Source organism: Bufo bufo, chromosome 6 (genome assembly GCF_905171765.1).
Source record: "Bufo bufo chromosome 6, aBufBuf1.1, whole genome shotgun sequence".
Lineage (NCBI taxonomy): Eukaryota > Metazoa > Chordata > Amphibia > Anura > Bufonidae > Bufo > Bufo bufo.
Genome location: NC_053394.1, coordinates 72,378,125 through 72,404,578, shown reverse-complemented (window position 1 = coordinate 72,404,578; position 26,454 = coordinate 72,378,125). Strand labels below are relative to the sequence as shown.

General features: G+C 44.8%; 2 protein-coding genes across 2 annotated transcripts in view; one reads left to right on the top strand and one right to left on the bottom strand.

The window, feature by feature from the left end:
- The first annotated feature begins 232 nt into the window (after positions 1–232).
- On the top strand, positions 233–21,066 carry LOC121004794 (RING finger protein 122-like). The gene is made up of 6 exons (XM_040437153.1): positions 233–709; positions 8,272–8,418; positions 9,461–9,503; positions 13,213–13,254; positions 14,746–14,828; positions 20,404–21,066. The coding sequence occupies exons 2-6, from the start codon at positions 8,273–8,275 to the stop codon at positions 20,498–20,500; spliced, it is 411 nt and encodes a 136-aa protein (XP_040293087.1). The 5' UTR covers positions 233–709; position 8,272; the 3' UTR covers positions 20,501–21,066.
- Positions 21,067–23,286: 2,220 nt separating this feature from the next.
- Positions 23,287–26,454, bottom strand: part of PDCD11 (programmed cell death 11) — a 70,224-nt gene continuing 67,056 nt past the window's right edge. The window contains exons 35-36 of the mRNA XM_040438949.1: positions 25,369–25,534; positions 23,287–24,102 (exon numbers count right to left, since the gene is read on the bottom strand). Coding sequence (XP_040294883.1) covers positions 23,931–24,102; positions 25,369–25,534 — 338 coding nt within the window. The 3' untranslated portion in view covers positions 23,287–23,930. The remainder of the gene's footprint in view (positions 24,103–25,368; positions 25,535–26,454) is intronic.

The window sequence follows — 26,454 nt, the reverse complement described above, 5'->3', positions numbered from 1 at the left end:
TGCCAGAGGGGGAAGGAGACTGAGTAGGGAACTTACTGGGGACTATATTTGCAGCTACTTTTAAGTATGAAAGAGACTGGTGATGGTGATGTGGAGCAGGAACGTAAAAGACATACAGAATGCATGCAGAGGGTTTTGGGAGTTGGCAGAAAATAGGTATGTGCCACTGCTCACCAACCCACCCACAGATTATCTTTTGTAATGAGGGGGACATAGAGAAGGCAAGAAAGAGTAAAAGGGTATATTTTGGGGTGGAAACAGTGCAGAGTAGTTTAAGCCTTTTAAGACTTATTTACAAGCTATAAACTTGATAGATGTTAACCCTTTAACAAATTATTTTGGGCTTTTTGTAAATCTATCTCAACACAATTTTTTTTGAAAATGTTAGTTCCCCAACATTCAACAATATTGGTATTTGTGGATGTGTTCTGTCATTTCTTTGCCTGGCTTGTCCCTTTGAATAAGTGTATTCACACTGTAAACTATGAATAAAAGCTTGGCCGATGCTGACAGACATGTGACCCATCCAAACCACTGCATTGTCCATCAACAAATAGAGAACAAAGCACAGGATTTCCTCTACAATTCTGGGTTACCTTCACGTGGTCATCTGATCCCTAAATGACAGCTCATTTGGACCATGCTGCTGATGAACAGAATGAAGCAGAGAGCGGACTTCTAATAACCAGCGCCGGTACATCATGTCTTAGTGAGTACTTTTGGGGAATGTGTCTGCTTTTTGCATGACTAACTTGTCTCTTGTCGTTCAAGGTGGTGGTGGGGAAGTAATTGATGTGTAATTGAAGGATAATTGTCAGGAGGAGAGTTCACAATCAAATTCTAGGACCTTTCTTTATTAGATTGGAAGAGGAAACACAAGATGAGAAACTAATGCTAATTATTATTCCCACCAGTTTAAACTGGATGTTGTAATTTACAACTTAAAGGGAATCTGTCAGCAGTTTTGAACATGCTAAACTGCTGACGGCACTAGGTCGGTTATGGGGAGAGCACTACAAACAAACCTTTTATGAAACTTTTATTATAAGGAGCAGTGTGAATATGAAGTTTTATTCTTTTCTGCTCCTGCAAGTGCCCAGGGGCTTTACTGTGAAGTGCTGCCTGCATTGTTGCTTCACAGCCCCACATTACAGCTGTGCCATCCAATCAGAAGATCACTTCATCTGTCACATAGATGAGTGGCGCAATGAAGCAACTTAATGCAGAGAGCATTTCACGGTGAAGCCCCACCTCAGGAGCAGAATCCAGCAGAATAAAACTTTATATTCACACTACTCCTGTTGATAAAACTTTCACAAAAGTATGTTTGTACTGTTCTCCCCAGCCTCTACTCAATGCTGTCAGCAGTATATCATGGTCAAAACTTCTGACAGATTCTACACCTAGAAACAGTCACTGACCACTGAAAATGATTACTCCATCTATGCTTACCTCTACAGTAGTGTGAAGATGTTTATTCCCTTTTGACCGATTCATTTGGTAATACCAACCAAGAATATATATGTTAGGCCAAGTTCACACTTCAGTTATTTGGTCAGTTATTTCTATCAGTCATTTTGAGCAAATACCAGGTGCGGGTCTTCAAAGACACAGAACAAGTGCAAGTCTTTCCATTACACCTTATCTCTGAGTAGGCTTTACTACTGGTTTTGGCTCACAATAACTGATGGAAATAACTGACCAAATAACCGAAGTGTGAACTTGGCCTAATTGTCCTCTGCACAAAGCATTCCTCAGGGGTTCTCAACTGGTGTTCCTAAAGCGGTGGAGATAGCTTTCCAGGTTGCACTCAGAGTAGTCGTATGGTCCATTTATGTTGGAAATAGGTCTCATATGTTAAAGAGGACCTTTCATCGGTCCAAATAGTGTAAGATAACTATCAGGCTGTGTAGAGTGGCGCCCCGGGATCTCACTGCACTTACTATTATTCCGGGGCGCCGCTTCGTTCTCCAGCTATGTCCCCCGGTATATTCACTGATTTGGTTATACTGGGAGGAGTCTGCCCTGTTTCTCCCTGGGAGTTCCTTCTCCCAGGCTGTAGCGCTGTCCAATCACAGCGCAGAGCTCACAGCCTGGGAGAAAGGAACGCCTAGGGAGAAACAGGGTGGACTCCTCCCAGTATAACCAAATCAGCGAAAATACCGGGGGACATAGTGGGAGAACGGAGCAGCGCCCCGGAATAATAGTAAGTGCAGTGAGATCCCGGGGCGCCGCTCTACACAGCCTGATAGTTATCTTACAATATTAGGACCGATGAAAGGTCCTCTTTAAATTTGTTGAAATCTATTGCTACTTTTAAGGGTAATTTGCCATGTGATGGATGCAGTGTGGGTGTGCACCACTGTGTGCAGCAAATCTGCATTGTTTTACAGCACTAGGAAAGTGGATGAGATTTTCAGAAATGTCATCGACACTGCAATTTCCCGCCCAAAAATTAGCATAAACTGAACTGTGGTACAGGCTTTGAATATGTCACGGAAGGTGTACAGGAAACAAGACAATGCAAACGAATCTATGATTCACTGGATCCAAAACTAAGGAGCAAAAAGGGAGACCCCTGCATGAGACCTGGCACTCTCCCTGACTGCTCAGCCTATGCGAACACCCCAAAGGTGGATGGTCGCATATCCACGTACCTCGACTATATAACACCTAAACACCCTACAATAGTGAGGGGACACGACTACCGGCTCCCTACACTAGACACTGAGGGAGTCAGGGTCATCTGAGATCCAGCAAACAGAAAATCACAAATAAATGTACAGCACTTATCTTGTAGAAGACTGGGGAATAGGAACAGCATGCACACACACTCCAGGAAGTTGTATAAGCCGCACACTAATGCATTATGGGGAGGAATTTAAAGGGATGCAATCAGTCCAACTAGATGACAGCTGAGAGAGACTAACGAGATGAGGAACTGAAAACCAAAACAAAGAAAACTGAAGGAGGAGGTTCTGAAAGGCTTCTGTCAGAGCTTCTCAGCTGTCTGGTTGTGACAGTACCCCTCCCTCTACGAGTGGACTCCGGACACTCAGAGCCCACCTTCTCAGGATGGGACCTATGGAAAGCCCTGATGAGACGAGTGGCCTTAATGTCCGTTACTGGGACCCACATCCTCTCCTCAGGACCATAACCCTCCCAATGAACGAGGTACTGGAGAGAACCGCGGACAAGACGAGAATCCACAATCCTAGAGACCTGAAATTCAAGATTCCCATCAACCATAATCGGAGGAGGAGGCAAAGGCGAGGGTACAATGGGTTGAACATAAGGTTTCAATAAGGACTTATGAAAAACATTATGGATCTTCCAAGTCTGAGGAAGATCAAGACGGTAGGCAACAGGATTGATGACAGACAGGATCTTGTAAGGCCCAATAAACCTAGGACCCAATTTCCAGGAGGGAACCTTCAATTTGATATTCTTGGTAGACAACCACACCAGATCACCAACATTCAGGTCCGGACCAGGCACACGTCTCTTATCTGCCACACGCTTATATCTCTCACTCATGCTCTTTAGATTATCCTGAATCTTTTGCCAAAAAGATGACAAAGACGAGGAGAATCTATCCTCATCAGGTAAACCAGAAGACCCCTCTCCCGAGAAAGTCCCAAACTGCAGATGAAACCCATATGCACCAAAAAAATGGTGACTTATCAGAGGACTCCTGACGACGGTTATTTAAAGCAAACTCAGCAAGGGACAAAAAAGAACACCAATCCTCCTGATTCTCCGCCACAAAACAGCGCAGATATGTCTCCAGATTCTGATTGACGCGCTCTGTCTGGCCATTCGACTGCGGGTGGAAAGCAGAAGAGAATGACAACCGAACCCCCAAGCGGGAACAGAAAGCCTTCCAGAATCTGGAAACAAACTGCGTGCCCCTATCAGAGACTATGTCTGAAGGAATACCATGCAATTTGACAATGTGATCAATAAATGTCTGCGCCAGCGTCTTAGCATTGGGCAAACCAGGAAAAGGGATGAAATGCACCATTTTGCTAAAACGGTCCACCACCACCAGAATCACAGTCTTCCCCGAGGAACAAGGCAGGTCCGTTATGAAGTCCATGGACAGATGTGTCCAAGGACGGGAAGGAATGGGTAAGGGAAGTAGAGGACCTGATGGCCGTGAATGAGGGACTTTGGCACGAGCGCGAGTCTCGCAGGCTGCCACAAAACCCTCAACCGACTTACGAAGCGCAGGCCACCAGAATCTCCGAGCAATGAGATCCAGTGTGGCTCTTGCCCCCGGGTGCCCAGCAAGGACCGTATCGTGGTGTTCCTTAAAAATCTTGTGTCTTAAAGCGGGAGGCACAAACAACCTCCCAGGAGGACAAAGATCAGGAGCCTCCGACTGGGCTGCCTGCACCTCTGCCTCCAATTCAGGAAAAAGAGCAGAGACCACCACACCTTCAGCCAAAATGGGACCCGGGTCTTCAAAATTCCCACCTCCCGGAAAACAACGTGACAGGGCATCTGCCTTCACATTCTTAACTCCAGGGCAGAACGTGACAACAAAATTAAACCTTGAAAAGAACAAAGACCATCTGGCCTGTCTCGGGTTCAGACGCTTGGCTGACTCCAAGTAGGCCAGATTTTTATGGTCAGTAAACACGGTAATAGGGTGTCTGGCTCCCTCTAGCCAATGGCGCCATTCCTCAAAAGCCAACTTGATGGCCAACAATTCCCTATCTCCCACATCGTAATTTCTCTCTGCGGAGGAGAGTTTCTTCGAGAAAAAGGCACACGGTCGCCATTTGGCAGGAGAGGAACCCTGAGACAAGACCGCACCCACACCCACCTCAGAAGCATCAACATCAACTATGAAGGGTAAAGAAATATCAGGTTGTACCAGGATGGGAGCGGAAGCAAAACTCTCCTTGATATTAGAAAAGGCCTTACGCGCCTCTACCGACCAGGAGGAAAAATCTACCCCCTTTCTAGTCATATCAGTGAGTGGTTTAACAACAGAGGAATAATTCAAAATAAACTTCCTGTAATAATTGGCAAAGCCCAAAAAACGCATCAGCGCCTTCTGATTCTCAGTAAGCTCCCACTCAAGCACAGCGCGGACCTTCTCGGGGTCCATGCGAAAACCAGAAGCGGAGAGAAGAAACCCCAGAAATTAAATTTCTGGAACCGCAAACACACATTTTTCCAGTTTCGCGTATAATTTATTCTCCCGCAGGATGAGCAAGACCTGACGTAAGTGTTCCTTATGAGTTTTGAAATCAGGAGAAAAAATCAAAATGTCATCCAAATACACTAATACAAATTTTCCCATTAAATGATAAAAAATGCTGTTCACGAAATGCTGAAAAACGGCTGGGGCATTCATCAAACCAAAAGGCATAACCAAATTCTCAAAATGGCCCTCAGGGGTATTGAAGGCCGTCTTCCATTCGTCTCCTTCTCTGACCCTGACCAGGTTGTATGCCGCTCTTAGGTCTAATTTGGAAAAGACTTTAGCCCCAACAACCTGGTTAAACAGGTCCGGGATCAGAGGAAGCGGATAAGGTTCACGAATAGTGATACTGTTCAGCTCCCTGAAATCCAGACAAGGTCTTAAAGAACCATCTTTTTTCTTAACAAAGAAAAAACCAGCGGCAACAGGTGACTTCGAGGGTCGTATGTGTCCTTTTCTCAGACTCTCAGAGATATAAGCACGCATAGCAACCCTCTCAGGTTGGGAAAGATTGTATAAACGAGATTTAGGCAGTTTGGCGCCTGGGATGAGATTAATAGGGCAATCGTAGTCCCTGTGCGGGGGCAAATCCTGAACTCCACTCTCAGAGAAGACATCCGAAAATTCAGAGAGGAAAGGTGGTACAGTCTTAGTAGAAACCTCAGAAACAGATGTCGTGAGGCAATTCTCTCTGCAAAAGTCACTCCAACCATTTATTTGCCTCGCTTGCCAATCAATGGTGGGGTTATGTTTAGTGAGCCAGGGTAGCCCCAACACTAGAGGAGTAGGCAAACCGCTAAGGACGAAACATGACACATCCTCAACATGAGCATCACTCACAATTAAACGGATATTGTGAACTATGCCCTTTAATGATTTCTGAGAAAGTGGAGCGGAATCAATAGCAAAAACAGGAATATCCTTTTCCAAAGTGCATACTTGGAAACCATGAGTTATTGCAAATTGATTATCAATGAGATTGACAGCTGCTCCACTATCCACAAAAATCTCACAAAAAATGCTCTTGCTCTCTAGCGCCACCCTAGCAGGCAGGACAAAACGGGAACTACAAGCAAACTGAAAACCTTCAATTTCCGCCTCAACCCTGCCAATAGTAACAGACGGAACATTTTTAAAAGATTTTTTCCTTTTTGTTTCTTTATTACTCCCAGAAAACTGCCTGAATCTCCTAGAGGGACAAACATTTGCCAAATGATTTATACCTCCACAACAAAAACAAACCCTCCCATGCGGGCTGAATCTTCTATTGTCAGAGGCAATCAACCCCAGCTGCATGGGCTCCTGCTCAGAAGGGGCTGACAGCGACTGAGACCCCTGCGCACAGAAAGAGACCGCTGCACTGTCCCGGGACTGAGTATGACAGGAAGGAGAGATCTCTCCTCTCTCTCTAAGACGCCTGTCAATACGAACGGCCTGAGACATAGCAGATTCCAAGGAGATAGGCCTCTCATGAAAGGCAAATGCATCTTTCAATCCCTCTGAAAGACCATGGCAAAATTGACTTCGGAGTGCAGCATCATTCCAACCAGTATCAGCTGCCCATCTCCGAAATTCTGAGCAGTATATCTCTGCGGATTGTTTACCCTGGCATAACAGACGTAGTCTAGACTCAGCCAGAGCAATACGATCCGGATCATCATATATCTGACCCAGGGCTAAAAATAATTCATCCACTGAACAGAGGGGCCGTGCCCCCTCCGGCAGCAAAAAGGCCCAGGACTGAGCGTTACCCCTGAGCAGCGATATAATGATCCCCACCCTCCGTTCCTCATCACCAGAGGAATGGGGAAGAAGGCGAAAATGGAGTTTGCAAGCCTCTATAAAACGCACAAAATTCTCACTACCCCCGGAGAACGTATCCGGGAGCGAGATCTTAGGCTCAGAACAAACTCCATGAACGCAAGCTGAACCGGTCACTTGAAACTGAGAAAAAGTCTTACGGAGATCAGCTACCTCCAATGAAAGACCCTAGAAGCGTTCAGCCAAAAGTGAAACCGGATCCATGCTTGAGACGGTTTTGGCGGCTTATAATATCACGGAAGGTGTACAGGAAACAAGACAATGCAAACGAATCTATGATTCACTGGATCCAAAACTAAGGAGCAAAAAGGGAGACCCCTGCATGAGACCTGGCACTCTCCCTGACTGCTCAGCCTATGCGAACACCCCAAAGGTGGATGGTCGCATATCCACGTACCTCGACTATATAGAGAGAGACTAACGAGATGAGGAACTGAAAACCAAAACAAAGAAAACTCAAGGAGGAGGTTCTGAAAGGCTTCTGTCAGAGCTTCTCAGCTGTCTGGTTGTGACAGAATATTAATCATGTCTATTTCCACCACTTTTGCAATGCATATTGTGGACTCTACAGCAAAACTGCGGCTAAATCCACGGCAACATCCACATGTAACCCATGCAGATTGTCCTGTGGATTCGTTGCAGATTTTCTAAAACATTTTACATCCTGGGTAGAGGTACCCTTATGGTACAGCAGCATGTTGCAGGTTTTCAAGAGCAGAACTTCTGCTGCCAATTTGTTGTGGATTTAGTTGCAGATTTGCAGTGGATTTCATTGTACGCATTGAGAAGCGTGAAGTCTGCAGTGGAATTGACTTGTGTGGACGTACCCTTAAACTTGCATGACCTCTACTTTCTGGTTTGACAAAGGTCTGTTATGGGCAAATTGTTTCCTATATTATGCAATTGTACCATGCTGAAAAAAAAAAAGGTTTAAAGGGCTTTTCTGGAGTTCAAAATTGCAGGATAGGTCTTTAATATCTAATTGGTAGGAGTCCGACTCCCTGCAACCAAATCAACCAGCTGGCTGAAGACGCTGCGGAGCTCGGGTGAGCGCTGCCTCTCTCCCTAAGGCCAGTGACATCACGTTCGTTGGTGACATGGACTACTTGATGGTTGCCCCTTTAATCGGATCTTAATTGCTGGCGGGGAACACAGTGGTGATCTGATCTATTGTCTGTATTTAGTGGTGCTGAGCACATTTGGGTGTTATAACCTCTCTCTACTCTCATACACAGAATGTCCATGGGTCACCTTATCCAAAAGTGGCCTAATATGACAAAGGAGACTGCCCGGTCAGTGCCACTGAATTTCTTCATTCTCGCCTTTGGTGCTGGGTTTCTCTTACTTATATTCTGCCTTATTTTTTGCTGCTGCTTTTTCAGGTAAGAATTTGGTTTGCCTACGTGTCTAATTTATAGAGACATGGGAATATCAGTGCCCTATAGCCTCAGAAGCATGCATAGTTAATGCTGCGGCAACGGCACGGTTGCACTTTGCATATAATCGTGTGCACTGTGTAGGACCTCTAGACCCCTGAACAGACTGCATAGACGATATGTCTGATATGAGGCCCCAGTCTTGAAGTTATTTTGAGGGAGATACTTTAGTACAAAACAGACTTCCAAACACAGTGATCTCCAGTCTAAATAACTGGAATTGCAAAGGTGGGATTCAATTATATTGGTATTTTGGAACGGGTTGTTCAGTCAGGGTATAGTTCTTACAAAGAGAACTGTGAATATTATAAATTGTTTAAATTTTTTTATTGCAATTAGAAGATACTTTATAATATATTACATGTAATAGATCACTCGCTGGTGAGGGTCCGACCGTCAGGACACTGATCCTGAGCATTCAGCATCTTCTTAACTTTAAACATTCGAACCCTATTGCAATGGCTGGTGGCAGCTGGTATAAACCTGTTCTCAGGATTACCAGGCCATAAATGTCCAATAGGTGTGGATCTCACCTCTGGGACCTTTCCTACCTCTAGAATGAGGCCGAGTCTCGGCCCACGATGACTGAAGAGGCGACTGTGCATGTGCAGCTCTCCTCATTCACAGAGGAGCGAGACAGGACCCCATTCTTGAAATGGGAAGAGGATTAAAGAGGTGGGACCCACATCTAGGGAACCTTTTTTATGGCATGTCCTGAGTCCAGATGGGCATACCTCATTAAATGAATCAGCAGAGCTACAAACAGTCCGAGCGTAGCCCCAACCTAAGGGTTTATTCACTTATTGTGGGTTTTTTTTTATCACCACGTCACAAATCCATTTCTCAAAATGCTGGTTTTCTGCATTGCCATTTTGATGTGGTTTCGTTATAATTACGTGCACAGAAACCCAACTTGCCCGCACCATCTCAATGTACTGTGCCTTAATAAGATTAAGACGGGACATTAACGATACATCATTTTATCTAGACTCAAGCAGCAGGAGCAGTACAGGAGACGAGGCTACAAGAAGGTGTGTTCCCTTTACTAATTATGTAGAAAAATGCAGGTATATTTTAGGTGTTTATTATCTGTTGAACATCACATGATGGGTGTATGTGTTTTCACATGAGCGAGTATGTAGCAAACGCCTAGTATCCTGGACTGAATCCTGACCCATTTATTTCAATGAGTCTGTGCACATGAGCGTCGTTCTTCATGCACCATCTCTACGTTAAGGAAATATCACAGCGTGTTGTATATTGTGTGTTTTTCTCGCAGTGCCGGCTCCATAGAAGTGAATGGGGCTTGCATAAAAAACGGAAGGCATCTGGACGCAATGCGTTTTTCACTGATGGTTGCTATTAGGCGTAGATGGTTATTCTTCAGGGTTTCTTCATGTGCATGACAAATGTATGCAATCCAGATACAATCCGACACACGCTGAACGCATTCACAGGCAAAACTGATTGAACGTGCCTGCAAAACCATCCGTTTTTTCCTGAACGGATCCTGACACAATCCGTATCGCTCGTGTGAAAGAGACCTAATACTTTACATTCTACAACACGTGCGGTTTTCTGTTAGGCCAGGTTTACATCACACATACAAAGACATTGCCTTTTTAGGATCCAGTCCTAATTTGAACAGTCTGCATAAAAACTGCCCTGTGTGAACAAGACCTCAGCAGCGCTTCAGAAGAAGATCTTAGCTCCTTACAGCACTCTGCAGTGCTGATAACTGTCCTTCAATTGTAATCATCATACGACCACTGAAGGGTCAAACATAAGGACAGCAAGCAGAGGTCTTGAAAACTTAAAGGGGTTGTCCAGGTTCCCTCTGAGTAGAGCATCAGAGCATTTCATGTTGTTTTGTTTAAATTTTTACACTGCTAGGCAGAGGCTTTCACCTAGCAGTGTCCCCGGTGACTTTACTGGCACTAATTGGTGGGCTTTAGCACTGTCCTAGCCTGTTTTACAGGCTAGAGCAGTGCTTAAGCCTGCCCATTAGTGATGGTGACATCATCGGGCTCACTGCTAGGCGGAAGCCTCCGCCTAGCACTCCCATGGTGAGACCCGGTACATCACCGGCAGGGGTGTAGCTAAAAGCTCATGGGCCCTGGTGCAAGAGTTCAGCTTAGGCCCCCGTCCCTCAGTGCTTGTTGGCAAGGGGCAGGGGAGCACATAGCCTTCCTGCTGCCTGAGGCAAACATTGAAAGGGCACCCCCTCATGCCAAATTCTTAACCTAACCCCTTCCCTCCAGCCAGAGGTGTAAATTGACCAGTATGCACTTTCTATAATGCCAGTGTCTTATGTGGCACCAGGGTCTTTGGGCCCCCTTAGGCTCTTGGGCCCGGTAGCGACTGCTACCTCTGCACCCCCTATAGCTACGCCCCTGGTCATCGGATCTGCTGAAAAAGCCTGAAATGCTTCGATGCTCAACTCAGAGGGGCTGTCTGGGTGAGGAAGGGGTTATGTACAGGCAGGGATTGGCCATAGACCCTACAGGGAAATTTGCCGGTGGGCCGATGCCCCGAGGGCCACCCAAGCCCTGCTCTCTGTCACTGCCTGGGTACATAAGGAGCTATCAGCAGTAATTAACCCTGTGAGAAGCATGTACCTGGCCAGCCACCACACATGTCCTCCTGAATTCATCTGCTGTGGCTGCACCTCGCCTCCTAAGCCCCCTGCTCCATAGACAACTGGAGGAAGACAGAAGATGGTAGCTATTGATGGCCACCACAGAGGGACAGCTTTTGGGCCAGTATGTTGTGCTAGACTGTGTTATTTGGTTCTGCTGGGATGGTATTTTGCACCATGGTATTGTTGAGCCTTTGTGTTGCCCTGCCTTCTGTTAATTTGGGCATGCCTACAAAATGGGGCCACTTTTAGTTTTTTTTTTCCAGGGCCACTTTACGTTCCCAGTCCGCCCTGTGTACGGGTTCAGCTCTGAACCCGGACAATCCCTCTAAGGAAAGTACATTGGAACATTGCACAACTGTTTCACTATACACAAAAAAAAATTATGTATTTGCTGGAATTGGAATCTCTCGATTTTGATACCTGCCGGACAGTTTTCTACTTCTGTGTATCTGCTCATATTACAGAGACACAGAGCTGGTCAGCCGGCATGGATACAGTCCCTAATGCAGAAATGCCGAATCTTCCTCTCTATTTCAAGCTTTGCCTGTACTTGCAAGTAACATTTAGGACTCGGATTAGGACTATGTATTTTGCAGTTCGCAAATCTTGGATCTGCAAAATACAGATACCGGCCATGTGCATCCTGCACTTTCCTCACTCCCTATTTTAGAAATACCTATTCTTGTTCGTAAAAATGACAAGAATAGGACATATTCTATAGTTTACGGAACAGCCGCACAGATGTAGACAGAGCACGAATGACATCCATGTGCTGTCCGCATTTTTTGCAGCCCCATAGAAAAGAATGGGTCCGAGTCTGTACTGTAAAAAATGTGGCTGTATGCATGTGGCCTTAGTTAAAGGGCATCTGTCAGCAGATTTGACACTGGCTGACCTGTTACATGTGTGCTGAAGGCATCTGTGTTGGTCCCATGTTCATATGTGCCCGCATTGCTGAGAAAAATGATGTTTTAATATATGCAAATGAGTCTCTAGGAGCAATGGGGGCGTTGCCGTTACACCTAGAGGCTCTGCTCTCTCTGCAACTGCCGTACCCTCTGCACTTTGATTGACAGGGTCACGATTAATGAAGTTTTTACTGGCTGGCCCTGTCAATCAAAATTCTGAGGGCGTGGCAGTGTCGAACACAGTGCAAAGATTCCTGTGTGTTCGAAAAGTTCCAAAAAGGGGATCATGCAACATTTTTACTAAAAAAAAACTAGTGCAAAAATGTTCATAACTGACCTCCATTGCCTATTCAAAGAGTAAAGGAGTAGGGGTTGGGTTGAGAATGTCTCATAGAGATGTTGGGTGCTTCTGGCAGAGGTGGATTGGCCATAGACTCTAACAGGGCCACCTGAGACCTCCTCATGGCTGCTAGCCAAGTAAGTAATGATCTGTGACTCTCAGAGTTGATTAATGCTGGGGGTGTCCTGATTCCTGAATTCAGCTGTATTGCCATCCTGAAGCAATTAGTGTAGGACAGTGCTGGCTAACCCCCAGAACTCCAGCTGTGGTGAAACTACGACTCCCAGCATGCTCCATTCATTTCTATGGAGTTCTGAAAACAGCTAAGCAAGTGTGCATCTTGGGAGTTGTAGTTTTACCACCGCTGGAGTGCGGGAGGCTAGCCATCACTGGTGAAGGAGGACAGAATGTGGCAGCTGGAGCTGGCGACCACAAAGGGACAGCCTCTGAGGAGGTATTTCGTCCTACTGGGGCACTAGGACTTCTGCAAGTCAAAATTCAGAGACATGGAACAATCACATACATTTATATGGCAAATTTTTGCCTTGTCTGAATAAAACTATCCTTACAGAGACATTTCCCCCTTAATATTGGGGTAGAATAGGGTACACTGTATTCTGTACAGTTAAGCTATGTTCACACATGGCAGATTTGTTGCAGAAATTTCTGCAGCTGAAAATCAGTTCCATACATCTGAATGGGTTAGTTTTGGCGGTACACACCTGGATTTCTGCAAGCCCCATTCAAATGAATGGGACAATCACATACAATCTCTACATATCTACCTCCTGTGAATAAACATTCAGTGTATTAGACTTTAAATAAGCTGTAGGTGCGTATTTCATTTCTAGGTGGTGCTAAAGAACAAATCAAAGAAAACCAACCTGATCGGGGTAAGTCTGATTGTACTGTTGACCTTCGTGTATATGAATTTACCACTGAACGCAAAGGAAACTGTAAAAAGCTCCCCAAGTGGTTACCCTCAGGGTAAGGTCTCATGCACATGGCCGTAGTTTTGGTCTGTGTTTTTTTTGCTGATTGGATGCGGAGCCATTCATCCCCTGCTCGGGCCGTTCTGTGTCTCTGTCACTTCTGTTCCCCGCCTGACCATAAGTGAACCAGTGGCCTCAGTGGTCACATGCTGTGCCCGTACATGTCACCGCTGAGGCCACTGATTGGCTGGCAGTGGTGACCTACTGAGAGCCAGCACATCACACTTCCGCACAGGCAGAGAATGGAACCGTCAGGAGCGCTTGGACAACTCCTTTAAAGATACAGAAGAAGCTTCAATTAACATAATATCATTGGAGAGATTATATTTCAGGCAAAGGGATAAATTATATAAACATCAAGGGGCACATTTAATAAATGGGGATCTTTTCTAAATTATCCAGATCAATATTAAATTGTATATTATATATTAATTTAAAAATATATATTGATTGTTTTTTTCATTGCCATGCCTAAGGGGAGGGGGGCGTATGAGGGTTTATGGATTGGAGAGTTTTAGTAAGTAGAAAAAAAAAATATCTATTTTTTATATACACAAGATACAATGGCCTCAGGATACAGTATTTTCTACATACAATGGTCTTTTCTGACCCATCGTAAGTTGAAACCAGACTCGGCATACAATGCCTCAGACTCAGATCCATCCGATCAAGGCCACTTCTCTGGTAAAATAGCTGGATTAGATGCTAAGGACTTGTCTTATCTCTCTTAGTTATCTGCTTATTTTTCTTGAATCTTTATTTTCTCTTATCTTGGATGACATTTTGGGGCTTTGGAACCGATTTACTTAACTTACAATGGTTTCATCATACAATGATTTTCCTGGAACCAATTAATATTGTATCTTGAGGGACCACTGTACTTATATTATGATAAAAATATATATACACTGTAAAATACTCCAAATTTATCCAACATCCTGTGACATTTTATAAATTTGGTGCTTATTACAGTGCAGACTCCTTTAAAATGATAAATTCCCCTCATTATAAACCTCCCTCTTTATATTTCCGAGAAGACACTGAATTGTGGGAAGGAGGGAGAAGCGTACACATTGAAGCCCATCATCCATAATTGTGCATTGTTCCATTTTTTTCCTTTCCTTTCTTTTCTTGTAGACTATTTTGTGATTATTTCAGTATGGCTAACCAACTAAAAGTACTGTATAGTAACATATGAAACAGAATTTCTACTTAAATCAGTGTTCACATGTAGCAGAATGACGAGGCATGATTCCTAATTTGGAATATATATTAATATACATTATTATTTATCTCTTTTTTTTTTTGTGTTTTTCACAAGGTTTCTATAGATCTAGTTTCCAGGCCTTTTATATTAGAACCTGATTGTAGAGGTCTGTTATATATCCACAGCAAGTGTGTGCCGTGTGTCTGGAGGAGTTTAGAGAGAAGGAAGAGCTTGGCCTGTGTCCTTGCACCCATGCCTTCCACACAAAGTAAGTGCCAGCTGGGAGGAGGGTGACGCATTCTGTATACCGGAGTCTATTACAGGGTCGTGCCAAACAGCTGCTGAGAGTTATACATCTGCTGACAACCAGAATTACAGATTCTAGGGGCGGACATATTCGTTGCAATGATACTTACTTTACACTGTTACTAGGGCTGTGTCAGGCTTACCACGAGTAACGGGAATGTTTCATAACCTGTTTTAATGTTAAACATATTTGGGGAGATTTATCAAAACTGCTGTAAAGGGAAAACCGGCTTAGTTGACCACAGCAACCAATCAGATTCCGTCTTTCTCTTTTTGAAAATGAAAGGTGGAATCTGATTGGTTGCTATGGACAACTAAGTCCGTTTTTGGTTAGAATGTTTGGTGATTTTTTTGTTTTCATTCTCCCTGTCCTTATATTGAATTCCTAAAATCACACAGTTTGGTCACTAGGCCTAATAATCTATTGAGACTACCTGTTCTGTACAGGTAACTTCAGTAGCCATCACATTTTCATCACAGGCAGAATTGCAATGACAGATATCACCTCTGTATAGATAAGACAGGTTCCACCATTCACAATAGGTGATATCACAGCTTCTCTACTCCCTCCTGAGCTCTGCACAGATCACAGAACATGCCTGGAAAACTCTTCCATAGAACGCATACAGGCGGCCTTAAAGGTTGCAGATCACTGCTTTATAGGCATCTTGTACATGGTCCTTGTCTGGAGAGCACCTCTCTGGTGACACATACATGTGCTAAGAACAAGAAACCACTAATTTGGACTAGCATACATATATTAGTAATATCTGTCTACAGTGGTCCCAATGGCCTCAGGATACAATATTTTCAACATACAATGTCTCAGACTCAGATCCAACCAATCAAGGCCACTTCTCTGGTAAAATCGCTGGATTCGTTGCTAGTTAGAAGCTGTTACATGTAAGGACTTGTCTTAATCTGTCTTAATTATCTGCTTATTTTTCTTAAATCTTCATTTTCTCTGGAACCAATTACTCAACTTACAATGGTTTCAACATACAATATTAATTGGAAATCACAGTGAACGGGTAGCTTTATAATATTTAAAACATAACATTTAATGATGTACGTAGATAAAATAATGGGCCCTACTATGCTTGACAAAGATGAATAGTTGCCACTAGTAACACTTATCTCCTGAAAAAATGGGCGGAGATATGGAGGGACCAATAAGGGATAGTAATAAAGTAGGGAGATAGGATGAAGGGTAGCCAGGTACCAAGGCAGAGAGACACAGTGCTGGGTCACTTTCCCTAGATCACCCTGTCTCTCTATATCCTCCTCTTATCTAACACAATATCCCTATTGCAACCCTTCCTTAAGATGGACTGCCCAGCTTTGCCCGATAGCCAGAAATGGTCCTTAGGTAGTTACCCTAGCACCAGGGGAGGGGGCAAAAAAGATGGCAAAGATAAATGTGATGAATCAAGAGCAAGCGAATCCACAACTGGTGTGAAATCGCCTACAGTACCAGACACGTTCATACACAAAATAAGATATGTTATCCAAGATAATTAACACTTAATGATGGTGGTATAGTCCCGACGCGTTTCCTCAGTGTTACCTGATTCGTCAGGGGACAGAATTATATCTAGAGAGCCCTTAGGCTGGGCTCAGTTATCCAACAAAATAGGGTCACAGGGGGCACACTGATAAATCAAGCCCACAAAGCTTTTACAGTCTCCCTAGTGGTGGAGAACTGTACTGCAAATGAGGTATGAAGATGAACAATTGTGTGACCTCCAATCGGTCAACCGTTGTAAAGTTAGAGACCGAGACACCCTCTATTTTGTAAGGCCTGTGGTGATTCCTGGTATTTAATCCTCTATCCGTGTGGACAAAGAGATCTCAGGTGCTCAATGTTTAATGCACACCAATGTCCAGGTATAGGTGTCCAGACCTGGAGGATAAACCAGGAGTAACCAGAGGTCAATAGTCTTAACCAAACCTAGTTATATTGTTTGGTAAGACTTCAATCCAAACCTAGTAAACCGGTGATCATATATTCATAAATGCTTCTCATTAACTGAAAGTATCTATTCAATACACTTCCAATAAGAAAAGCATTCTGTCAGTTGATAGTATCAGTTTAACACACATTGTAACCGATCCCCCACCAGTGATGTCACTAGCGGACGTTTAAGAGACGGTACAACATAACTTATCTCATGCTAGTAACAGTCTGGTATAAAAGCATAAGGTAATGAGCAGCTTATCTGTCCAGTCGTTGGTAATGACCGTTCCCAGATATGGATGGATGGAGGGTATTCCCTGGCGTCCCGCGTGTAGCAGTGGCAGTGAGGCCAGGTTCGCGGGTCATTTAAAAAGCCGAGAGGCCCCGCCTCCATACAACGCCCCCTCATCGTCGAGACGCGTCATCGTCACGTGGTCCTGCCGCTGTTCCGCCTATGGTCACATGATACTCTGTTTTCCTATGACGTCTAGCGTGGAGGCAGATTCCTGTTACCAGGCAACCGTGACAACGCTATGCTCTAATAATAGAGCCGAGGTCAGTATATGCCAGGTAGCCTGTCGGAACGCCGCCTTCCCTAGTTAGGTTACAGGCGGCTTAAAGTCTCCACTACACTCGCTTGAGGTGGTTGTTATAGTGAGATGCAGGGATGAAATCAAAGGGCAAGTAAGTTCAACCTCTGCTCCCACCACAATCTAACATGATTTCCATTGGTCCGTCAGGTCTGCGGTTCTCCTAATGGAATATTTAAGTTTATAAGCTGGTTCTTCAGGTGACTGTCGTTGGCACTTGATTGCTACAACGCAACCATGTTTCAATATGCCTCTACTGATCCGATCCCCAAAAGGGGAGGGTTTTGGTGACCTAGTTCGAGATGTCACTCCAACAGAAATTTTTGTTGTTGTCCAATTTGTTCTCACAGTAATGCAGCCAATTACTGGGGGAAGCTAGGGGGGGGGGGGGGGGACAACCGGATGGTTTCGCTCTTAGGGTACAATATAGCAGCCAAACGACAATTGCTCGTTTAGACCATTAGGGGCTACGGTTTGAAGATGGAATATCCACCAAGTCTCCCTCTGCAATATTTTCCGGTCCCAATCCCCACCCCTTTTGGGTCTTGCGACCAGTTCGATGCCCATAAACCTCAGTCCTGAGGCATCACCCCCATGCATCATGTTGATATGTTTAGCAATGGGTGTGTCTTTGTCATTTCTAATGTCCCCCAAATGTTCACCTATCCGGCGTCGCAACTCACGGGTGGTTTTCCCAATGTATTCAAGACCGCATATGCAGTTGGCCCTGTAGATCACTCCCCTGGTGCGACAATTAATGAAATGTCTGATTTGGTGACACTTGCCGGTGACATTGGCCTGGAATGACCGTCCCTTTTGAATGTGTCCACATGCCACACAACCACTACAGCGAAAACAGCCGATTGGACGTTGGAGCCATGTCTCTTTAGAATCACGTGTGTCGCTGTAGTGGCTGTGTACAAGGCGATCCCTAAGGCTCAGGCCCCTACGGTAGGTGACCTGTGCTGTTTCCGGGATAACCACCTTGATGTCTGGGTCCATGAGGAGAACCTCCCAGTGGTTCTTCAATATCTGTTTAACCTCTGCAGAACAATCATCAAAAGTACCAATAAGGCGTATTAAACCAGTATCCGGTATTTTAGGTTTAGGATAGAGAAGTTCATCTCTTTTACTACCACACGCTCTTTTGAAGGCACTTTTTAGAACCGCATCTGGATATCCCCTTTCCCAGAAACGACTTCTAAGGTCGTCCGCCTGGGTTTTGAATGTTTCCCAGGTGGAACAGTTCCTCCTGATGCGCAGGTACTGTCCCACTGGTATTCCCCTTTTCAAAGGGAAAGGGTGGTGACTGCTCCAATGTAGGAGTGAATTTGTGGAGGTGGGTTTCCTAAAGATGTCAGTTTGAATCAAGTCATCCCTTCCCCTTGAGATGGAGATGTCCAAGAAAGGCAGAGTGTTCGTTTCAAAGACAGAGGTAAACTTCATGTTTATGTCATTTACATTAAGAGACTTAACAAAATTTGAGAATTCAGTTTCTCCCCCTTTCCAGACGACAAAGACATCGTCAATGAATCTTGCCCAAGTGACGATACAGGAAATGTGTCTATTGGGAGCGTCACCAAAGACCAGAGTCCTCTCCCACCAGCCCAGGAACAAATTGGCATACGACGGGGCACATGAACTCCCCATCGCGGTGCCCCTGAGCTGGTGGTAGAGGACTCCGTCAAAGAGAAAGTAATTCCTTGTAAGGACGAAGTTAAGTAGTTGCAGGACGAAAACATTATGTGGAAAAAACTGTTGGCCCCTAGTATACAGGAATGATTCCACTGCCCTCATCCCGAGGTGATGAGGTATGGACGAGTAGAGGGCCTCAACATCAATAGAGGCTAGGGAGGTCCCCTCCTCCAAGCTGATGCCCTCCAGGCGACCAAGAAGGTCACTCGTATCCCTCAGGTATGAGGGCAGTGTTTTCACAAATGGTGCCAATATATGATCTAGGTAGATCCCCAAGTTTTGGGTCAAGCTGTTCACGCCCGAAACAATCGGGCGTCCCTTAACAGGGAAACCACCCTTATGCACCTTGGGTAGGCTATAAAAGGTGGCTAGTGTAGGATGTTTCTTATACAGGTATTCAAATTCATCACCAGAAATCAGGTCATTGGTTTTTGCCAGTCGTAACATGTCAATTAACTCCCTCTGATATTTCTCAGTGGGATCACACTTCAGTTTTTCATAAGTGTTCCTGTCGTCAAGTAAGGCATGACACATGTTGGCATAGTCAATGGTGTTCATCAAGACGATGTTCCCCCCCTTGTCCGAGGGTTTGATGATAAGATTTTTCTTTTTCTCCAAATCCAGCAAGGCTTTATACTCGCTTTTGCTGCAATTGAAGCCACCATGACTAGATATCAGATTAGTAAGATCACGACACACCTGGTTCACAAAAACATCTATACAAGTTGGGTCCCCCAACGGAGGCATCTTTAGGCTTTTGTTTCTGAGTGAGGTAAACGGGCCTTTGCCCTCCTGGGGAATACTATCACTCAGGCTGTATAGAAGGCGAACATCTTGAAGGATGTCGGGTGAAATACCCATCTCCTTGCTCTCTCGCCTAGCCACAAGCGCAAAATGTTTGCGCCATTTAAGCTTTCTGGCAAAGAGATGGATATCTCTAACCCAGTTGAAGAGGCTGAAGCTATACAATATTAATTGGTTTCAGGACGACATCGAGTGAGCACTGTAATTGTTGGAATAGGGGTTCTTCATTTATAGCTTATCCTTACCCTCTAGGGCTGCGGCACTCCATTGCTCACATAGGTACAGCAGCTTATCCCACAGTTCTTGGTATGGGCGAGCCAATTTGCCTATATAAACAATGAAGGGCTAAAGTTGACCCCAAGATTGAACCCCCACGTACAAACATTGAGGCCTATCCTGAAGAGAATCACTTTAAAATAAATGGATCACAAAGTGACTGCATGAACATCACCTTCTGGCAAAGTATGACTGACTGTCCTCTCTTTCTCTAGGTGCCTGATGAAATGGCTAGAAGTGCGAAACTCTTGTCCAATGTGCAATAAAACCATTTCAATGCCTCCGCCCAAACCTTCCTTGGAACACATGTGAAGAAGTCTTCTGGTCTAAGTTTAGCTAGCTCTGGTGGCTGAGCCCGTGGAAACGTGTAAAGGGGAAAGCAACATGAGCTTGTCATCGAGGCTCAGCTGTCAACACTCTGAGGTTAGGCGAGGTAACAGGCACGCTCACCCTTGGTCACATCAGTCAGCGAGCGGTAACCCATCTTCAGAAATAGATCAGATATTTAATCAGAAGATACCGTGGACGTATTATACGGCATATGCTGTAATCTGGCTGGAGGAGGGGAAGGAAAGTAAAACATGGAGGGTTGGAGGAAGTGTATAAGGTGAATGGGGTATAGATAAATGAAGGTATACAAGGTAGTATCATGGATAAGGCCAGTGTCAGGCCACTGTATGATCGATGCCATTACAGGACCCTTTTGCAATTATACTGCACAAAACTTAGATCACCATAGAATTCTGAAGTGATCCAAGTTTATTTCAGTAGAAACATGGGAAGTCCAGATACTGAAGCTATAATTTGGACACTAAAATGAGGTCCTATTACAGGTGTCCGAGACCAGCCTAAGGGCTCATGCACACGACCGTATGCCCTCCGAGCCATACGGTCCGTGAGCAGGCTACATGTCCCGGAGCGGCATACATCGTGCGCACGGCATCATAGGTTACTATGATACTGTGCACGTCGGGCCGCCTGTCCTGCACTCATATGATCATAGGCCCGACGTGCACATTATCATAGTAACCTATGCTGCTGTGCACTCCGGGGTATATGACCCGCTCACGGACCGCATGTCTCAGAGAGTATATGGTCATGTGCATGAGCCCTAATTCTCATATGAAAAAGTAGAAGAAAGAGATGAGGTAGGTTGGGTTCCTAAAAATCCTTAAAATGAGGGAGACGCAGGGCTATTTAGCCAGTTAGAAAAACATGGCTGCTGTTGTACATAGCTCAGCTTCTAGAAAGTTAATCCTGATACCTGTACAGTTATGTCATGATCTGAAAGTCAAGAAAGATGGTAGTAGAACGTGAACTGTGAGCAGCTGATAGGAGGCAAATAGTGGTCATTACATAAACGATTATCTCCTATGCAGACCTGTGTGCCTGAATGGTTGCTGACTTCCAAAACTCCAACTGTGGTGGCACTACAACTCCCAGCATGCTCCATTCATTTCTATGGAGTTCTGAGAACAGCCAAGCAAATGTGCATCTAGTTTTACCACAGCTGGAGTGCCGGAGGTCAGCCATCACAGTCCTATGTAGCTGGATTGTGTTAGTCCTACACCTATCTATCCCCCTACTTCATGCAAACCTAGCAAATGACCCCCTATTCCACGTGGTAAATACCATACGATAGGACAGTAAAGCAGGGTCTTCATTTCTGGATTATATTTGCAATCAATAATAAAATAATAAGGCTGGCACTAAAAGGTGAAGAGTATTAAGAATGATTTCATGATTATACCAGTGGTAAATAAAATACCAACATCAAAAAGATATCACATACACGAGAAGCTTAATAAACTAGTAGACCGTAAGCCACTGAGACTTGCTATTGCAGGGATCAGCAACCTCTGGCTCGCCAGCTGTTCTGAAACTACAACTCCCAGAATCCTCCTTTTACCTCTGTGGGAGTTAAAAGAACAGCCAAGTAAGTTTGCATGCTGGGAGTTGTAGTTTCACAGCAGCTGGAGTGCTGAAAGTTGGTGATGCCTGGGCTATAGGAGTGCCCGAGTAAGATCCACACTTGAAGGGATACAGATGGTAATGACGAATGATCTAAGTCTCACGTTCTGAGCGGCGCACTGCTGGAGATGAATTGTGTCCACTAAACTTAAACTGTCGTTTTAGAGGTTTGATATAGAGGTCCATGGATCATACTGCAGGCTACATCTGTATGTTGGCCAGTTAGATAATAGTGACTGTAGTTCCTCAGTTATAAAATGTATGTAAAGATAATTGTCATTTTCCTCACTGTCATCCCGTATGGTTAAAGAGCCCAGCGCTTCCTGCGCTAGTAAATGGCGTCTAGTAGCGCGGTCTGCTCCTGTGCAATAGTACAGCATAGCAGGGAAGAGCATAGCCACTTGTGCATCTAGGCAGGCCATTTGTATATTAATTAACTGCAGAGTCAACTCTCCTGCTTGCTGAGCTCTGCAGTTCCACTGTACAGTAGATGGCAGAGAGTGACTTAGCCGACAGTTACACAGTTCAAGCGCTTGCTGTAGCTCTGTAGTTCCACACTGTATTGTTTGGTACCTGGGCTTCTCGTGATGCAGGTATTATTTCATCTGCATGGATCAAGGTTAAGGCCTGCAGTTCAGAGTGGAACTACAGAGCTCAGCAAGCGCTTGAACTGTGCAACTGTCAGTCAAGTCACTCCCTGCCAACTACCATACAGTGGAACTACAGAGCTCAGCAAACAGGAGATTTTAATTAGCTGTTAATAAACAAATAGCCTGCGCAGGCGCACAAGGAGCTACGGTCTTCCCTGGTGTGCTGTACTATAGCACAGGCGCAGACCACGCTACTAGATGCCTTTTACTAGCGCAGGGCTCTTTAACCACACAGTGAGTAAAATCACTATTATCTGACCAACATACAGTTGTAGCCTGCGTTACGATCTATGGACCTCTAATAAAAATCTAACACTACAGTTTAACGTTTGAGGACTGTGTGAACCATACAATTCAGCTATAGCAGTGCACTATTATACCCTTCATTATTACCATTTGTATCTGTGGATTTTATTCTCAGTGGTTCACTGGTTGCTAGTTTATTATTAATCTTCTCTTCTATGTGATGTGCTTTGGATGTTGGTATTTTATTTACCACTGGAATAATCAAATCATTTTAATACTCTTCACCTCGAGTACCAACCTTATTTTATTGTAGAATTTTCAGGCTGTGTACTCGGAGGACCGGCGTAGGTGGAAGCGAGCCGCCATTATTCCTTTACATTACAAGCTGAAATTAGACCATACCGTGGACTGCATGCTGGGAGTTATATTTTCCCCATAGTTAAAGAGCAGGTTGGAGATCACTGGTCAGAGGTAGTGAATGTGCCACCATCAGTCATTGTGAAACGTCCCACGGCAGATCCTTGTGTAATGAACTACTTCTCAGGACTACACATTACAAATGTCCAGAGCGGCCTTTATCAAATCTTTTTACCTAATTTCATCAATTGTGTACAAAACCCCTCTGAATACAATAAAATGAACATTGAAAACGGAAAGATGTCCATGTTCAGTCTTAGTTTTTTTTTTTTTTTTTTTTTTCAAAGATCTCGGTGTAGAGCATCTGAATCGAATTATAATCCCCGCGGAGAGTCGTTACATAAGGGAGCATGTGATTTACACAACCACACAAACAAGTCTCAGGGGCGACAGGGATCTGGAGTTTTCCCACATCTGTACAAAGTCACTAATACAAGTCCCCCAGAGGCGTGCCGGCTCTATGTTGTGGTGATGGACCCTTTAGTTTCTACATATTTTAGGGCCTTCTCTTTCACGGCCTGAACGGTCTTCTCGTTGCCGTGCTTCTTTTCATATTCTAGGTAGCGCTTGAAGAAGAACTTTATTCTCTTTGGTGCCAAACTCAGATGAATGACTCGCTCAAAAATATCCCTGTAAACACAATGGTAGGCACATGAATACACATTATCCCACTATCCGACACAATAATGATGTCTGGGAAGACTCCTCCTTTATGCATCTCTGGCAATTAAAAGGGACTGCACAGGGTTAGAAAATGAAGCCAAAGTGCAATACCAGAACCAACCCATGGAAATGGGAGGCACTGCTTCTGGAAGTAAAGAGCCAAGTTCTCTTTAAGCAAGAAAAAAATGATTGGTCCTCATCGGTGCAACGTGGATAATCTTTGCTGCTGGATCTGCAAAGGCAAAAGGTCCAAAGTTCCCACTGTCCAACAAAATATAAATACCGGATCCGCGAACAACTGAACTGTTTGGTGTGAACTGTTCCTGCTAGGAGTCCACCCGGATTGGGATTAGTGCCTCGGTTCACACCCTCCTTGTTTCCTTCTCCAGGGTCTCAGACTGCCGGCAATGCTGCTTCTCTGTGTTGTGGTCCTAGTGTACAATCGTAGCACGAATAGTGAAGTTCCACAAACACAGATTGCGCAAATGTCTATTCTGTGGAACTTCACTATTTGTGCTACGATTGTACACTAGGACCACAACACAGAGAAGCAGCATTGCCGGCAGTCTGAGACCCTGGAGAAGGAAACAAGGAGGGTGTGAACCGAGGCACTAATCCTGCTAGGAGTCCACCCGGATTGGGAACAGTTCACACCAAACAGTTCAGTTGTTCCAAAGTATCAGCGCGGATCCGGTATTTATAGCAACTTCTCTTTAAGATGGCGCTGTCCCATATTAAAGTGGTTTTCCTGTAATAATTTTCTATTTTTATAAATGCCCGCAACCTTCCCCCTGAAACAGAAGATTCATACTTACCTGATCCTCGCCGCTTCGGGTTCTCCACGCGGTCCCCATGCTGGCCATGGGCATGGTTATATGCACCGCTCCAGCCAATGACTGGCTTCAGCAGTGACGACGGGCTACTTGTGGCCACATCGCCGTTGAAGCCAATCATTGGCTGGGGCGGTGCATGTGACCATGGCCAAGGCTAGATTTAAAACTGAAAAATTGGGCCAGCAGAGGACCAGAGATGCATGGAGCTGGCGAGTATGAATCTTCAATTTCAGGGGGCATGCTGTGGGTACTTGATTAAAAAAAATATATCAGAAACCCCCTTTAGGGCAAACTAGGGAATAACATTTAGTTGTGTATAACTACAACTTCCCAACATGGCGGCCTGCATGTTGAGAGTTATAGTTTCAGAACAAGTAAATACGAACAAAGCTGTACTTACCGGACTTCCTTCTGGCTGCCATGTTTCACCATCATGTCGATGTAAACAGACCAGAGATCTGTGCGTTTCGGGTAGCTGCTCAATGTGCTCTCAAACAAGGCCTTGGCTCGTACAGCGTCGCCCATGCGGAATTCCAACTGAGCAAACTTTGAAATCAGATCAACATCTGAAAAAGGAAAGGAACATCACACTTTCACCCAACATCTACAGCTCCCTGAAATATGGATGGAGAATACCTAAGGATTGCACATAAGGTGAAATGCCCATATTAACACAGTTCAGAAATTAGTTAAAAAGCCCAATCACCCCTGACACGATGAATAAGTAGTGGCCATAGTACTAAGCATGTTACTTATCCAGAAGATAAGAAAAAATAGTAACAGTTCGTATTAAGTCAAATAGCATAAAAGACATTCATTAAAACCATGTATCATACCCTGAAGCTGCCAACACATACTAGTATATAGTCTATCCAGGACAAGACATGCCATTTATTTCCAACTATTGCATCTTACAAAAGGTGTCCTGCAGGTAACAAGGTCCAATGCAAACTATTATGTGGAGTTCACGTTTATGCTCATTTCCATCCAGGTCTCAAAATTACTGGTTGATTTATAATCTGGTAACACTGTATGGTGTGCTCCTAATAAGTACTCTGCAGTTCGAAAACACAAAAGCCTTCTATTGTTGGTTTCTGCTCATGGGTAAGCTACAGAGATTTAGATCGGGTCAGCGGCTGTGACATCACAAAAGGGTCAGCGGTTGTGACATCACAAAAGGGTCTAAGTCGGGTCAGCGGCTGTGACATCACAAAAGGGTCCGAGTCGGGTCAGCGGCTGTGACATCACAAAAGGGTCCGAGTCGGGTCAGCGGCTGTGACATCACAAAAGGGTCCGAGTCGGGTCAGCGGCTGTGACATCACAAAAGGGTCCGAGTCGGGTCAGCGGCTGTGACATCACAAAAGGGTCCGAGTCGGGTCAGCGGCTGTGACATCACAAAAGGGTCCGAGTCGGGTCAGCGGCTGTGACATCACAAAAGGGTCCGAGTCGGGTCAGCGGCTGTGACATCACAAAAGGGTCCGAGTCG

What these genes read in the sequence shown, in the direction of transcription:
- LOC121004794 (XM_040437153.1), top strand. Translation starts at nt 8,273, where the DNA reads ATGTCCATGGGTCACCTTATCCAAAAGTGGCCTAATATGACAAAGGAG. An exon ending in AGAAAACCAACCTGATCGGG is followed by an intron (nt 13,255 to 14,745) that starts GTAAGTCTGATT and finishes ATATATCCACAG; the next exon opens with CAAGTGTGTGCCGTGTGTCT. An exon ending in ACCCATGCCTTCCACACAAA is followed by an intron (nt 14,829 to 20,403) that starts GTAAGTGCCAGC and finishes CTCTTTCTCTAG; the next exon opens with GTGCCTGATGAAATGGCTAG.